The 16,681-nt window shown below is 34.3% G+C and overlaps 1 protein-coding gene across 1 annotated transcript; it reads left to right on the plus strand.

The window, feature by feature from the left end:
• The first annotated feature begins 905 nt into the window (after nucleotides 1-905).
• LOC108365264 (uncharacterized) lies at nucleotides 906-2,458 on the plus strand. Its single transcript, XM_017619260.1, has 3 exons — nucleotides 906-979; nucleotides 1,059-2,084; nucleotides 2,218-2,458. The coding sequence occupies exons 2-3, from the start codon at nucleotides 1,146-1,148 to the stop codon at nucleotides 2,344-2,346; spliced, it is 1,068 nt and encodes a 355-aa protein (XP_017474749.1). The 5' UTR covers nucleotides 906-979; nucleotides 1,059-1,145; the 3' UTR covers nucleotides 2,347-2,458.
• Nucleotides 2,459-16,681: the final 14,223 nt, after the last annotated feature.

The following is a 16,681-nucleotide window of genomic DNA, read 5'->3' on the forward strand; positions in this document are numbered from 1 at the left end:
AAGTTGTGGTGCAATGGAAAGACTAGCGAGCACATCTAAATTTGCGGCCGATAAAGTCCGTGGGTTGCGATGGATCTAATCCATTATAAACAAGAAATATTGCTGTTATATTTTCATTTTTATGATTTTTATTCATGTGATTAGCAGTGGCAAAAATGTATGTACAAAACACGTATATTTATATTAAAAATTAAGTGATTAGTTATGAAACATATAAATCTTTACATGTTCTGTTAAAAAATATCTAAAATAACAAGCGATAATCCCCAAGTTCTATATCGTAGCAGTGGCCACATTGCGTGTTTGTCACAGACACGGTTTATGTCAAAAATTTTGAAGTGAAACTACCTTCTAAAAATTATTGTATCATGTCTTCAACACTGCATGGTTTTTTATATTTTTCAACATATTTAACAATTCATCATATGATTTTATATTTCTGTCACGCATCACGTACTCTAGACTAGTTATGTCCCGGAGACGACGTTGCATGTCATAGCAATTTTAAAATTCCTTAAAAAAATCGTGATTCGTGTCCATTTTTAACGTTGCACGGATAACATTCGAAAATCTCTTTTTATTTATAGTGCTTTAAGTACATACATATTTCACACGTGTGTACGTTGCGATTATTTCGCTTGACTGACAGTTTTTGGAACACACTATCAGTCAAAACTTAAATGACCGCTGACTGACAGTCAACCCCAAACATTTTTGCGGTTGACTGTTGACTTACGAAAACGAGCGGTCACACAAACATGGGAAATTTGAGCGAAACTGTCGGTTTTGATCGCCAATGTGTACCTCACATAAAGATGTATGAATAATAAAAGAATCGAGTTCTCACAATCGATTCTCGATCGATTCCCAAAAATTTAGATTTCTGGCGTGGAATCGGAATCGATTTTTCCATCCCTATTTTGCAACCGTTTTTTATAATTTGAGGAGTGACTTGGAACGATCAGCTTTTGGTACTTTGGTAAGCAATTTTACCTTGAGCAAATTTATTAAAGAAAAAATAGTATTTTCATGAATTGCAATAAAATTTTGATTTGCAGCTTCGTAGTGAACAGTATTCGATAAGAGATCAAAGATTATAGCAAAGCAAAATTGGAATAAATACGTAGTAAACTTTTCTACTAAATATGGTTGATGTTTTGACTGTTGATTGCCTATTGGAGGTATTTAAATACCTCAGCCTTAACGATCAGGTAGCTGCTACTGCGGTTAATAAGTGCTTCCGCAATATAATCGTGGATCGTATTTGGCGTTTAAAATACAAAACAATAGTCTTAAAAGATGCGGGTGTTGGCGATCTTACAATGGAGGAACGTAGCCTATTCAACAGTCTAATTGCACCACATGCAATTAAGATTATTGTACATGAAAGACATCTGTTACCTTCCTCATCCGCAGGAAAATGGCGTGATATAATTTATGCACCTATTTTAAAACTGGAATATCCACAATTAAGGGAGATACGATTCTATGATACGTGTTTTGATAAGGATGACCTAACGGTTATATTGAACAAATGCCCCCATCTAGAAGTACTCTTGCTCAAAGATCAGTATCCGACAGATCAGCACTTGGCTAAAATTCCCCATCTGCGGGAATTGGTTTTGGTCTTGCACTCCTTGTATTCAGAACCTTTAAAAAATTGTTTTAAGAATATAGCAATTTCCCGCTTATGTTTGGATGACCGCTATAGGCCTAGCAATATGAAGTCCAATCAACCATTGCTTGCACCATTTAAAATACTTTATTGTGTAAGGAAGGAGATCTTAAATATCACGAACTTGCGTGGGCAAGGATCACAACTATATGAGTTTTTTAACTCTCTTCAAACACTGAAGGAGTTATTCGTCAATGCTAAAGTCATGCCCATTATTTTGTTTTCACTAATCGAAGGCAACTTACAGCTGGAGCATCTCTATATAAAAATAGGCTATGAATTCCAAGGGTTTGGAGAATGGATTTGTAACTTATCTGATCGTTTACATGAACAACAACGTAATCAGATAATCACCGTACACGTGGGGTGGCAAGAATTGCCCGTGCAGCTAATGCAGCAGGCATTGGAGGTAATAAAAAACTTCAAGCCGTTTTTTTTTTTTTTTTAATGAAAACAAATTCAAAATTTATTGTAAAAATGTGTTTTAAGAAATCTCACGCGACAAACCTGATATTAAATTTATTTTTTAATCTATTTTCCAGCTATATGATCATTGTCGTGGCTACCGAAGACCAGCAATAAGGATTCAAAAACGTGCAACATCTGATCAGGCTGAGTATATGGTTAGTTTGGAAGCTTTGGTTCAACTTGTCAATATCTTGATGGATTAATTATATCTGAAGTATTCTATACTAATCTATGTATATCTTTATACATATACATATACACCTATAAGTACGTATATAAAATGGTAGCCGTTTATTAGTTATAACTTGGCTAAAAAAATACCTGTCGAATTTAAATGAAATTTTCGGAGGTTATTCCTTAAACTATGTTCACATATCAATATTACCTCAATCAAAGCTCGTTTTTAATCACCCCGTTTACACAGGCAAATCTCAGATCATTAGCCGTCAAATTTGTTGTGCTTATTATTCTCACATCTCAAGGAAAAGTTATGTTTCTGCTCTGTGCCACCGTGATCACGTTTTTCTGCTATATTAAGCAATATAGATATGTTTTAACAACATTTTATTTATAAAAAACACCTTTAAAACCCTCTTTTCCTTGCTAGCGTCCATTCTTGTTTACTTTTACATTTGCCATTTCTCCTCTTCTTCGCAAAAAATCGATAAAACTAGGATGGACACCGAAATTTATCGGTTAAATCTGAGATTATTTTATAATTACAGATTAACAAGGGAAGAATTTTATATGGCTAATCTCTTTCTAATTACAGATTAGGAAGTTAAGCTCGAAAATGAGGATAATCTACTTATATGTGAACCTAGTATTAGGCATCTGGTCTCAACATGAGACTACCAAATAACTCGCTGGGTGGCGCGTAAGTCGACATATTTAGAAACCTCGTACATATGGTCCAATTTGGTTCAAATTTCGTACGCATATTACTCTTACGATAAAGATCAATTTTGCTACAAATGTAACCACCTGGTGGGTGAGAGAATTGGGAGTACATAAAGGGCAAATATGAACAACTGATAAATTTGTTTATTCGCAGCAATAACCCATGATACAAATAAAATTATATTTTTAATATTTTTATTGAGCTTTGGGATCGAACCCTGCTGAAGTCTAGAAAAAGAAGTCTGATGAGGAGATGTGGTGATCTCCGAAATAGTGCTATAACTTCTACCGCTTAGACTTTGTTGCTTTTTCAATTTTTCCTAATAAACAATCGTGGTACAAAGCTCAATAAAAATATTAAAAATAAAATGTTAACAAGCCACAATAACATTGACAAATAAAATTATAGTTTAAAAAACTGAAACCTCCCTATTGAAATTGCCATTCGTACTGTCATCAGGTATGTAACTTGAGAATAGAAATCGCTGCATCTTTTAGGCGCATCAATATTACATAGTTACATCCCGAGCTAATAAAAGGAAGGTAAAAAGAAGGTAGTTTCAATAAACAACTTTTTGAATAAAAAGCAGATTTTTGACAATTGCTCAATTGTGAAAAATTCGAAGCGGCATTACCCAAATAGTAATTTTTTTGGTGTGGCACATTTTATATCCTAAATTTGCGATTATAAAGAAATAATCAATATCTTATCTTGAAAAAGTTTAAATTTTACATTAAATTCGATAACAACTTGCCAAATCACTATTTTAATATTAATACAATTTTTGTGAGCATATTTTAAAATTATGTTAGTATCCTCATGTCATCTCATTATTTCACAATGTAGTTTTCTATATCGGATACGTGATTCTGATGTAATTCTGAAATTACACATTTACACAAATTACTGAAATTACACATTTCGATGTGTTATATAACTTAAATATTTAATACATATTGTCTTTGTCCATTTAACAGCAATGGAATTTACTTTGGGACCCATGGGCCGTAAAATTTTTCTGGCAACACATATAGTTTTCACATGAAATTTTGACACACCCAAAATTGAAGGATAAAATAAATAGATAAAAACAAATTTTCAATAAAACTGATTTGTGTGACTCCACCCGTCACAGGCATTGCACCTGACCGAGGTGGAGTTTGTATGCAGTCGTCTCTGGCATACGCAGCAGGTGTAGATTTCTGGCCCTGGGTTTGACTCTATGCCAGCCCTGAGCAGAAGGGTACGGAGCAGATGTAGCCCTAGAATCGAGAAACGTTTGATGGATTTCGCCGACCTAAACGGGGTTAGATCGCCGAAACAACAGCCCTTGGTCGGGTAAAGCCCGAGTCATTCCGGTACGTAGAACCGGCTGTCGTGGGAATGTTGTTTTTTGTATCATGGCAATTACCTAATAAAATAGTATTTCATGTCTTATTTTATTTTTATATAGGATCATTTTGTCAATTTCAAACAACCCCATAAAAAATTTCCTTAATAGTTTCAATAACCCCCAGTGACATGCGATCAGCTGTTTTTCTTACTGGTAATAGGTGCGTTCGTTTAAAATCTCCAGCAGAAACCAACCAACTGCCAAATTCCGGCGAAATGTCATCTGTTCGCTCACAAGAGAGAAATATCCAAAATAGTACGCGAACAGAAAATTGTAAAAATCTTGCAAGTTAGACGAACAGCTGATATAATTTTTGTTTACATTCAAAAGTGTAAAATTTAAAACGTACGAAAACTCATTACAAAGTGGTATCCTGGCACAGTTTATTGATTAAACAAATAACTACTTACTTCTTACAAGTTTAATTAGTCGCATTTTGTAATTTTTAACTTCCAAACCATCAAATTCAATTTTGTGATTTGCGTAAATGCCAACCAGCTGTTTTTGATCAGCTGTTTTCCTGTTGGCAAATTGCTGTTGGCAAAAATTTTTCCAGCAGAAACCAGCAGCTTCCCCTCAAAATGAAATGTCACTTTGCTCTCTCAATTTCCCCTACTTTGCAAGTTTTTTGCGTACGCGAACGCAAAAACTTGTAAGTTTTGGTTAAACATGAACAATTAACAGCTACGCGAACGAACCTAATTGTTGCAAGTGAAAAATTCTCCAGTAAAAATTTTCAACTTCCCCTCCAAAGGAACTGTCATTTTTCTCCCTCGATTTTCCCTAATTTGCAATTTTTTTTTTTTTAATGCTTGAACACCAAAACTTGATAGTTTTTGATAACGTTTGAAAATTACTTGCTACACGAACAGGCATAAGTTGTGTTCGTTTGGAAAAGCCAGTAAGTATTAGCCAGGAACAAAATTCAGAGAATACGGTATGTTACTCTGCCAAAGAGAATACATTATATTTTATAAACAGATAATTAAAATGAAAGAATAATAAAATAAATAGTAAAATCTTGTTATAACTATCGAAGACTTTGTTTCTATATGAAGCTGACTTCGACATTTTGTTTTAATTAAACTTAGTATCGAAAAGTTTCTTTAAAAATTTGACTAGGCTATATTATACTGGTTCGTTGAAGCCATTTTTCAAAATTACAAAGGTAAATACGAACAGGCGAACCAAAGAGAACACAAAAAATTTCTTGCTGTGAATTTTCAGAGCTATATATTTTTAGTATTCATTACAAAATTTTACTAAAAAGTACTGCGTAGTAGGAAAGTATATTGTAAATGAAATTGTATAAAACAAGTACAATTGTACCAAAAATGCCAACACTGTTCTGTATCGTACTTTTTTTTCTTTTTTACTTTTTTACTCTTATTTTATCTTTCAGCTTCGCTAAAAGCACTTCTACCAACGCTTGGCTTACCAAATTTATGCCAATCGATCAAATTTTGCGATTTAAATTCATTTTCAATAATGTAAATAACGACTCGTGTTGAATCGAAAATCGCCTCGTCTGAATAGGGATGGCAACTTTTTCACTTTCAACTTCTCATTCAACTTCGTATTCAACTTTTGTTGCCTGTAAAATCGCCTCGTGCGAATGCCCTATTAGCTCAAAACCCGAACACAATGTAAGATGAATTAGTCCGCTAGGAGGCGCAGGTATCGAGATATTTGAAAAACTCGTAATTATGGTCCGTTAACCTTCATATTTGGGATATACAGGGTGTACCAGACCATCTGCACCCTCTCCAAAATGGAGGGAAATGTTTTTTGTTGAAAAGCGCAAAAATTTTACCTCCCAAATCGGTGATTCTCTATCTTTTGGTGGTATTACCGACTTCCGGTTTTGACCGGAAGTTAGTTAAAACAGATCGGAAGTCCATTGTTTTAACCCAAAGTCCATTCCAGAAAAAAGTTTTCAATGAAAGATGCATTTTTATGCGCATAATCCGAAATCGAGGTAAAAACATGTACATCCCGTTCACAAAAATTGTCTTTCGGTCAGTTTAACCCACTTCCGGTCGAAACTGGAAAAAGGTTTCTGACAAAAGTTATGTATTTTTATGCCCAGAATCTGTGGAAAAAACACGTTTAATAATATAGAGATGTAACTCAAAACTTGCGTTTTTGGAGATTATACACATTATGAGCTTGATAAGTAGAATATGTTCAGATAACCACACTTCCCAAATATGGCGAAGTTATGCCACAGTATACTGTGGTTATGCGTTTTTCCATCTGTCTTTTTGTATACCAACTGCATGAATTTATAAAACATTGATTGCGTTTTCCCACAAAATTAAAATTTTTAAATACTTCGTTATATTATTAAACGTGTGATGTGTATCCCATTTAAAAAAAATATAATTCCGGTCAGTTTAACCCACTTCCGGTCAAAATCAAAGTCGGAAGTACGACCAAAAGATAGAGCATCCTCGAATTGATAATGCATATTTTTTCGTTTTCCAATAAAAACATTTTCACGGGTGAACGGATGGTCTAAGACATCTAAGACACGCTGTAAATAACCTCTATGTGAAAAGGTGTAAATATGTGCATTAAGTGACTGTTTGACAGATCAACCAGGATTTTGTGACGCAATTTTTGTTTCGTAGTATTTTCGATAACATCCCGCCGTCTTTACGTGGGTCTCGTAAATTGAGCTCCATAAAAATTTTTACAGTTCTTTTACTGGGTTCGTAAATTTACGAGCTTTACGAGGTTTACGAGGCTTTTACGAGTTCAAGGGAAGACCCCTACTTACAGATTCATTAGATTCCACTCAAACCAGGGTTCGGATTTGCCTCATTTTAGCCCCTCCGTCGCTCGTTAGTTTGCTCTGAGCTTGCGCAACTCACCGCGCATCAGCCGAAACTGTTTGCAAATGAGTCCGATGTAAGGGGACAGAGGTGGCGCAATCAGCACTACCGCTGCTTTGTTCTTGGCGAATTTGACAGAATCAGCTGTTCGAGTGACGTTATTTTAGCAAAATTTTTGTATGTATGCACATAAGGTCAAATGATTAATTTGGCTGTGCGAAAGGCCAATTTCGTAAACGCAGTTTTACATTATTTTTTGATGCCATTCTGTTGGGAATACTCCAAAATAACAGAAATTTCACTTTGTTTTTGTAAAATAAAAATCACCATTAGACAGCAATCAAACAAAGTTACACTTTCAAAACGTTATTGACACGTTGTTTGCGCAACCGGTTTATTTCTTAATTTTAAAGTGCATTTTTTTTATAAAGTTCGAATAATTAAAGGAAAATGTTTAATGGAAAACAAAAATACAGGTGAGAACCTATGTCCTACTTTAAAAAAAAGAAAGTGACTTTATAATTTTTTTGCAAAACAAACTGACTTATTTGCATAACCTCAAAAATTTTCTGATTTTTTTCCATTTATGATTTAATGTAAGGTTTTACAATTTTGTTAAATGGAAATGGATAAACTGGGATGTAATGAGTTGATGTTATTTTACTTAAGCCACCGTTTTAAGCCGTTTTCAGGAAAAACCGTTTTTTCTGGGCTATCATGCTATTACAAAAGGCGAGATGTTTGAAGTTTGGCTGATTGGATGTTCAAAGAAAGAAAGGCTTTCTTCGGTGGTCAACCATGTTGAAAAAACAAATTTGGTGCTGTTGATATTTGTGAAAGTTTCATGAAACTCTTAGAAGAAAAATCGCGTATTTTTTGCAATTATTTATCAAACAAAGACGAAAATTATGGAATTATTATCCCGTTTCTTACTGATGAATTTGTTTTAGAAATCAAAAACAACTGTGTCGACCAGCAGCCGGACTCTAACTTTCGCTATCGCTAAAATATGCTAAAAAAAAACTTAGCCTAAATTTTAGTATTTTAACCGGCCGCAAGTGGCGCTGCATTTTAATGGTGGTAAATAGTCCATTTGAATGGTGATAAATAGTGAAAATGGAAGTATTTGATAGAAAAAAAAAATACTACCAGCCTCAATTTGAATTACATTTCATCTCCTGTAGCATAGCTATGTTACAAAGACACTTGCGCCGATTTGCAGAGACTATTGATGAGCAGCCTTCGTAAAAAGCCAAATCATTGAGAGAATCTATGGATTGCAATTTCGAATTTTTTGCTCAAGGTGAATAGAGCTTTGAACATTCTTTTCGTAAATTATTTTCAAAAACATTCGTATTCTTTTCAGGAAGTTACCAGCGGTTTTTAGTAAATGTGTTACAATGAAGCATTTGCAGTCAGAATATAAATAATGTTGGTGGACAATTTGGGAAAAATCTTAAGTGAAAATTAAGTGTTTTATAAAGACTAACTGCTTAAGGAATCTCTCCTCAAAGGCATATCTGGGAGACATGTAGCAAATATATATTTTTTTTTAATTAAGGGACTTCGATAATATTTTTTTTTTAATCCCTAGATGAAACCACTTATGTACATATGACCATACTTATTTTATTTATGTAGCTCAACCACCTCCGGGTTGAGTATGGTAAGAAAATAACTTGTTTCAAAACCATGCTATTTGGACAATGTTTTCGAGAACTACCTAAACACATATACTCATCATTTGAACATAAAAAAGTCTGTTTTACGAAGGCCAAGTCACGATTTTTACATTATATTTACGGATTTTACACTTTTTTTAACGGTTTCCATCCTTTTACATTAAAATAATGCTATATTTTAGCGGCTATTAATTTCGCACAGAAAAAGTAATCATTTGACCTAATGTGGTATGCAGAGATGTTTATATGTATGTATGTACATTTGTAATAGAGTCGCTTAGCTCTTTGCTCACTGCTTTTAGGTTAGGGATATTTATCCCACTAGAAAGAGCACAGTTCAAACTTCGTAAAAAGTCACACCTGACCCCTTTGGAATCTTCCATAGACCCGTGGGGAACCTTTGGAAAATGGTCTCAAATAAGCATTAGTCAATTAGCAATAGTCCGAAATCATTGGGCAAATCACTAAACCGTTCCCAAACTGTGTCTTTCTCGCAATCGCTGGGGTTTTATTAGATTTTAACGACACTCATCTATACTAATTATATAAAGAGAAGTAATTTTTTTTGTAACAGGTAATCTCGCGAACGGCTGGTCCGATTTTCTTGAAATTTTGTATATAAATAGCTTTCAGCAACCACCATGTCATAGGCCAAAAATAATTTACCTTTTTTCCGCTAAGTGGACCAGGGACCGATCTATTTGAAAAAATCGTATATATGGTCCGATTTGCTTTAAAGTTGGCACGTATACGTACCTATAGGTAGCTTTTTGTCTAGATTAACATACATGATCCCTTTTTTCGGTAAGTCGACCAGGGACCGATCTATTCGAAAACATCCTATGTATGGTACGATTTGCACGTGTATCCGAATTTCTTGACATACATCTTTGGTTACGGTAGTGGTAAGATGTAACGCATATCCCAGCAAAAAATTTCGAAGGGCTAGACAGAGCCGAACACATGATATTTGTCTCTGTGGCTGAATTTGGTGGAGTGACTTGGGAACCAGTTGTTGTTGTTGTTGTTGTTGTTGTAGCGGCTACAACAACCCCGCCCAGATCGGTTGGTATCTCAGTCGTTGTCGTCAAGTTCCACTAACGGCAACCCTAGGAAGCGTGCAGCTTCTGTGGGATCTGTCCACAGGGACAAGGCCGTTAGGGTTGTCGGGTTTTCCGGGCATGCGAAGAGATGGTTCGAGTCATGTGGGGTCTCTCCGCATGCCGGACATTCGTTCGGCACATCCTCATTCAGCCTACTCAAGTAGGAGTTTAACCTGCTGCAGTAGCCGGAGCGAAGTTGAGCGAGTGTAGTGCGTGTCTCCCGAGGCAGATGAAGCTCTGTCTCGTCAATGTCCGGGGGTGGTATGCCTAGAACGGCCACTTGTGGTACGGGGGCCCAGTTAGTTACCAGTTTAGGCCCAGTTGGTAAGTAGGCTTTGGCGACCAGTTGGTAAGCAGTCTGGCACCAGTCAGGGCCAGTGGGAAGCAGTTTGGGACTAATTCCAAACTAAGTACTTCCGTACAATTTTGGGACCAGTTGGTTGATTTGAGCTCCAGTGGCCGTTTTGAGGCGTTTGAAAGCCTTTTCAATTGTTTTAACTTTTTTTTTGGAACTTATGCATCTCATAAAAATACAATAGCCGTTTGGAGTCGGCGTAAAACTGTAGGTCCCTCTCATTTGTGAGACAAAATGAAGGCGCGCGCCACAAATCAAAGGAGAAGCTCGGCCAAACACTAACATATGTGTATTAATATCATTGAATTATTTTAATATCTATTGCAAAATTGTATACAGACAAGACTAACAAGTGGAAAATAAATAAAATTAAAAAAAAAACTTTAATATACATACCTCGCTTTTATGAATGGACTAAAAAGTGTAAAATAATATTTCTCATCCCTATAGAATTTGTTGTGATAACTTTTGATTTTGAAACTTTAGCAAAGGTCGTTATAAACAGTTTATGATATTGAAAATGAAAAGCGTGAAGCGCATGTAATAGACTTTAATTAATATGAAAAGTAATACATACATATATGTGTATGTGTATGTGGGTTAGGGCGGGTCGAAAATTTAATTTTACTCAAATCCTTTGGTATTAGTGAAAATATATTGTAACATTAGGTTAACAAGAAGCCTGTATAATATTAATCGTTTATTTTAATTGTAAGAGCCCGCTCATCGACCTCCAAGTGACGCGAAGCACACTAGTCGAATGAGTCTGCGAACGCAAAGGACAAAGTCAAACATCATCTCTGGCAGCCCTTCAATCTATGGTTACTCTCAAATTTATCTGTTTTTCAACCAAATTGTAATTATTCTGTGGATAATTGCACTAGTCTTTAGTCAAAAGATGTAAAGAACTTCTGCATTCATATTTCTGGGGTGTATTTTGGGTCGCTGATTCCAAATGTACTAATCTGTTTTTCATATTAGCTATACCTTACGGTTTTTTTTTCAAATTTGGGAACGATTTCGGGAGCTATAATACGAAACCTTAATTTTCCATCGCCGTGGAAAAGTTTCATTTATGCAAATGAATATGGAAACACTGAACTAGCACAAATTGCACAAACGCTAATTAGTTTACTTATTATTTATACATGCAATACAAAAATTGCAATTAAATGAAGTTCACAGGAATTTTCGTTCAACATTTTTATTATTTTTAAAATATTTGATTTTAATCTGAACACTTTTTATCATATTGTTATCACAAATCAGTCTCGCCATCACTTTGGTAAATATTACGCACGGATCGAGTAATATTTGTCAAGGTTATGTCGAAAAAAAGAGATGCATCTCTGTCTTTTTTCGACAAAATGTTTTCTTAAATTGTATAAATAACTTCGAAATATAAGCAATCGAAAAGTGTGCCATGACTTGAACCGTTCAAGTTGAATGCAAAGCTATGGGCTTGTCCGAGTTGCAATCACAACCGCAGTATTGCGCGAATTATTAAAGTATCGCGTTCTGTATGAATTTCTAGCAATGTATTATCAGTTGGGCAGTTGCAACAATGTTGCCATTTTTCATCAGTACGGCAGTAATGCCGCCTTTATTACGTGCCTCGAACCGGCCCTATATCTCCAACTGGAGAGTCCCAAGACGATAGTGCATTTAGCTACGGTCAATACGGTCACGGTAAATAGTTATTGCACGCCCCTACTTTCGTATAACGGTGAATTTAGAACCCGCGAAAAATGTGCTTCTTCGGTGACTTATGAAACCATTCCACTCCAATTTTCAAGAATACATAAATGAACTTAAATGGGCGTTGCTCACCTAAATTTTATTTAGTTAATATATGAACTTATGTATGTGTTTGAAACTACAATTTACTAATCAAATGATTCCTAATCTTGGACATCCGTATTTAATTTCATTTACCACAATTTTTAAAACTGGCGAAATTGGCGTGACGAAGTCCATGGTCCTTTAAATATTATATAAACATCCGAAAACCGAAAAATCTTCGAAATAAATCACGTCTAATTTTTTCATTTTCACTTGGTATTAAAATTATAAAGAATTGAAAACTCATCCGGGAAAGTCATTGCTTTTGTAAGTTTTTCTAAATATCTCGAAAACTTGTAGTCTTATTAAACATGATATATATACGTGAGATACTAAATTTAATAACCTTTCACTTGATATATCGTCTAGTTTATAACACTTAACGCATTCCCTAGATATTACCAGCCAAAGTTTAATTTTCCAAATTCATACAGTTTGAAACAATTGCGCGGGCTAAAGATATGTTTTAAATTAATCTTTCGTGGAGAATTATTGTTAGCTTAGACCTAAGTCAACATAATATTACTATTACAGTGCGATCAAATGCCTTTTATTTTCCCCCATACAAAATTGGCCCAGCCTAATGTGGTACGTTTTCTTTTTCAATCTCATAAATTGTTTATAGTGACTTTTGCTACAATTTCAAAATCAAAAGCGTACCTTACTATAAGCACCTATGTACCATAGATATGTCTGCATACCAAATTTCAANGGTACAACACTTAATCCATTCGAAATATGGAACAAAAAGCCCACCGAAGTGCTAGCTTATATTAAAAGCCTTCATATATAGGGTAAAAGGCCACGCACAATAGACCACCTTAGAGGTCGCAGTGCTCAAGGCTCATAATAATAATAATACTATAAGCACCTACCATAGATATGTCCGCATACCACATTTCAAGTTCATGTGACTTATGATTCCGAAGTTATGACTGACTAAAAATTCCACGCCTATGTTATCTGCCACGCCACCTTTTACAAACTCATTTATATATACCTTGAGATATGCATCTACCATAGATATGTTTGCATACCAAATTTCAAGTTCATGTGACTTGCGGTTACGAAGTTAGAGCTGATTAAATAATTCATGCCCCCTTTTCCAATACCGCCCATTTTTTCCCATGAGTATGGAATTAATTTTATTTATCTCGACAGCAAGCTCCAATGCTCTACCACAAATATTTCAAGAGATATACAACATGAAAATTTTAGTTAGTATAGGAGGTGCCACGCCCTGTTTTCCAGTGCTGCCCATTTTTCTCTATGCCTATAACCTTCCCGGGGTAAAAGCANTACCTTACTATAAGCACCTATGTACCATAGATATGTCTGCATACCAAATTTCAAGTTTATGTGACTTTTCAGAAGTTATGGCTGAATAAAAATTCCACGCCTATGAAATGATCCACGTTCCCTTTTACAGATATGTCTGCATACTAAATGTCATATTAATGTGACTTNCGCCCATTTTTTCCCATGAGTATGGAATTAATTTTATTTATCTCGACAGCAAGCTCCAATGCTCTACCACAAATATTTCAAGAGATATACAACATGAAAATTTTAGTTAGTATAGGAGGTGCCACGCCCTGTTTTCCAGTGCTGCCCATTTTTCTCTATGCCTATAACCTTCCCGGGGTAAAAGCAAATAAGTGTGCAAAGTTTCGTGCGATGCCGTGCCGCGGTTCAGAAGTTATAAGGTTTCCCATTTATATATATATAGATTAATCATTTGTCGGAACCGTTAAAATCGGACCACTATAACTTAAAGCTTCCATACAACTGATTGCTCATATGTTGATCACCCACTCGTGTATACTTAGTTTTCAATTTCATTTCACATAATAAAAAGGTTGCACAATTCACATATTTACGAACTCTTTATTTCAATAATATATCTACATACTTCTCAAGTTATATAATAAAGACATTTTTTTGCATTTTAAGACCTGTCGTAGTCAGTATACCAGGAACTAAATAGGTTTTTTCCCTTTACAACTTCTTAGTCCATAGTTGATAAATCCATTTCAGCTAAATATTTGTCACACACATTTGTCATTCATGTTTAACATTCATTTATGTAGAGAAGTGTTACTAAATATACGTATATATGTATGTATGTATGTATATAGTGTAGATCTACACAGTATACGAATCCATACAGAAAAGTTTAATAGATACACCCACACATATCGGTTGGTATTATTTGAATGTGTGCTTGTATCATAATTACATATAAAAATATTATTGGGGCATAATCATAGTCTTCAGTTAGAGCCAACTTTAGTTAAGAGTAATACCACTAGGTTTTCATGTGTATCCCTAGTCAGTTTGGTACTATATTCTAACACAAAATTCTATTACAAAAGCAGTAGATTAGATGTTTTATGTCAACGTGCCTACCTTGATATTTCAATTTTTTATGGTTATAAGCTACGCCGAGGCCAATTTAACAACATATCGATACCTGGGTGGAAGATCGCCCTATCTCAGCTGCCGATTCAAAAAAGCCCTATCTCAGCACATTTTCAATGTATTTTCAGCTTATGTAGGCATTTTTGAACCGAATTCTGAGATAGGGCGTTCTTCAAACAAGTTCCGAGATAGGGTGTTTTTCAATAAAATTCTTAAATAATTTTTGAAAAATTTTCCGCGACAAGATGTTTTTGAACTTGCCGCTGGAATTGGAAACGTAATTTTAAAGAAGCAAAATTATGAAATAAGCGTTTTGTCCAAGATTTACCTGCAATAAACTTTTCTTGCGTTGCTATTACGAAAATCTAAATAATTCTTCATTCTTTAAAATTCCGAAATTCCGTTTTATTGTTATTCATAAAAGGCATTTTCACAAATATGTCCCCAAAATTACGACATATATGCGAAAAACAAACAAGACTAATGATTTAATGCTAGCCATAGTTAAGAGTTTTTTGTCACTCTCTAACATTCGAGTCGACTCTAAGTGAAAAAGCAGGCACTAGCACGACCATAATAAACTTAATCTATGCGCTAACTCAGTTAGAGCCCACTTTTTCTTAACTATGATTATGCGTCATATTGTGTATGAATGCGTGGTGTGTATGCATTTGTTTGTGTGATTATGTAACTTCACTTTTCGGTTTTGATTCGTATTTGGTTTTTTTATTTATTTTTAATTATTGTTACTTCTCGTTACACGTTTTCACACGTTTTTACAATACATACATTTTACAAACAACATTTTCTTCTCTTGTCTTCTTAAGATCTTTCTTTATTATTATTATTATTACTATATTTTTACGCATTGCAGTTTCATTCATAATATTTTCCAATTCATAGTAGTCTTTGTTTATATTCATTTCGTGTTGTTTCTAGTTTTTTTTTTGTTTTCAATTAAAGAAGGCCACATTAAATTTTTAACTAATAAATATAATACAAATATATTTTCTAAACCCTTTAATACTTTATTTGCTCTCGCTGCTAATATTCACAGTTTTTGTTGTTGTTGTTTTTTAAACTTTTCAACATACGATGCATATGTATGTAGTGCTTAAGCACCAATAAATACCAAAACTAAATATGAGAGTGAAATTTACTAAGAAATATAAAAACAATACTTGCATATATCTTATATACATACATATGTAGTCAGTCAATAAAGTTTAGGTGCGTTATGGGCAACTATTTTTTAAATATTTTATTTTTCTCCAATTTTGTATAAAAATATGGTTAATTCTACAACAATAGCTCCAAAAATCAGAGTTCCAAGCATTGTGCAAAATTAAAGATAATTTTGGAAAATTTAATTCAAATATTGCACATTATTTCATATGTAGAAAATTAGCGACACCTTCAAAAAAATTGCTAAAAATCAGTGGGCAGTCCTAGCTACCTCAAACTTCCACTTTGTTATAATAAAATTAAATGGACTAAAAAGCGGCGCACTAACTTTTTTCTAAAGAGCATAAATAAAAAGTGCAATATTTGCATGAAAATTTGCAGAATTTCCTTTAATATTGCATGAGGTTTGGAACTCTGATTTTTGGGGTTTTTGTCGTAGAATTAACCATATTTTTATAAACAAATTTGCGAAAAATAAAATATTTAAAAAATAGTTGCCGGTATTGTAAAAAATTCGCTGTACCTAAACTTTTTTGATTGGCTGTATATATACTAATGGCGTATTCTTTTCTCGAAAAAAATGTCACCTTCTTATGTGGCAACATTATCACAGTGCAACATTTTAAAGAAAGAGCACGCAATATGCATGTGAAGATGCTGAGAAAAGAACACGAAAACCTGACAGCCCTGGCGCAGGGCAGAATAAATGCAACATTATTTCGAGAAAAGAAAACGCTATAACAGTACTAAAAAATTTTGATTGTGTTGAGTTTCCTAGAACTTTCAAGGCCTTCGAGCAAATCTAAGGCACTCCGCATA

Source organism: Rhagoletis zephyria, unplaced genomic scaffold (assembly GCF_001687245.7).
Source record: "Rhagoletis zephyria isolate East Lansing unplaced genomic scaffold, Rhagoletis_zephyria_1.1 Rzeph_scaffold_01821, whole genome shotgun sequence".
NCBI classification, from domain to species: domain Eukaryota; kingdom Metazoa; phylum Arthropoda; class Insecta; order Diptera; family Tephritidae; genus Rhagoletis; species Rhagoletis zephyria.

Bases quoted from the DNA above. Each gene is read 5' to 3' on its own strand.
- LOC108365264 (XM_017619260.1), top strand. From the start codon at position 1,146: ATGGTTGATGTTTTGACTGTTGATTGCCTATTGGAGGTATTTAAATAC. The intron at 2,085-2,217 runs GTAATAAAAAAC...TCTATTTTCCAG, and splicing joins TAATGCAGCAGGCATTGGAG to CTATATGATCATTGTCGTGG.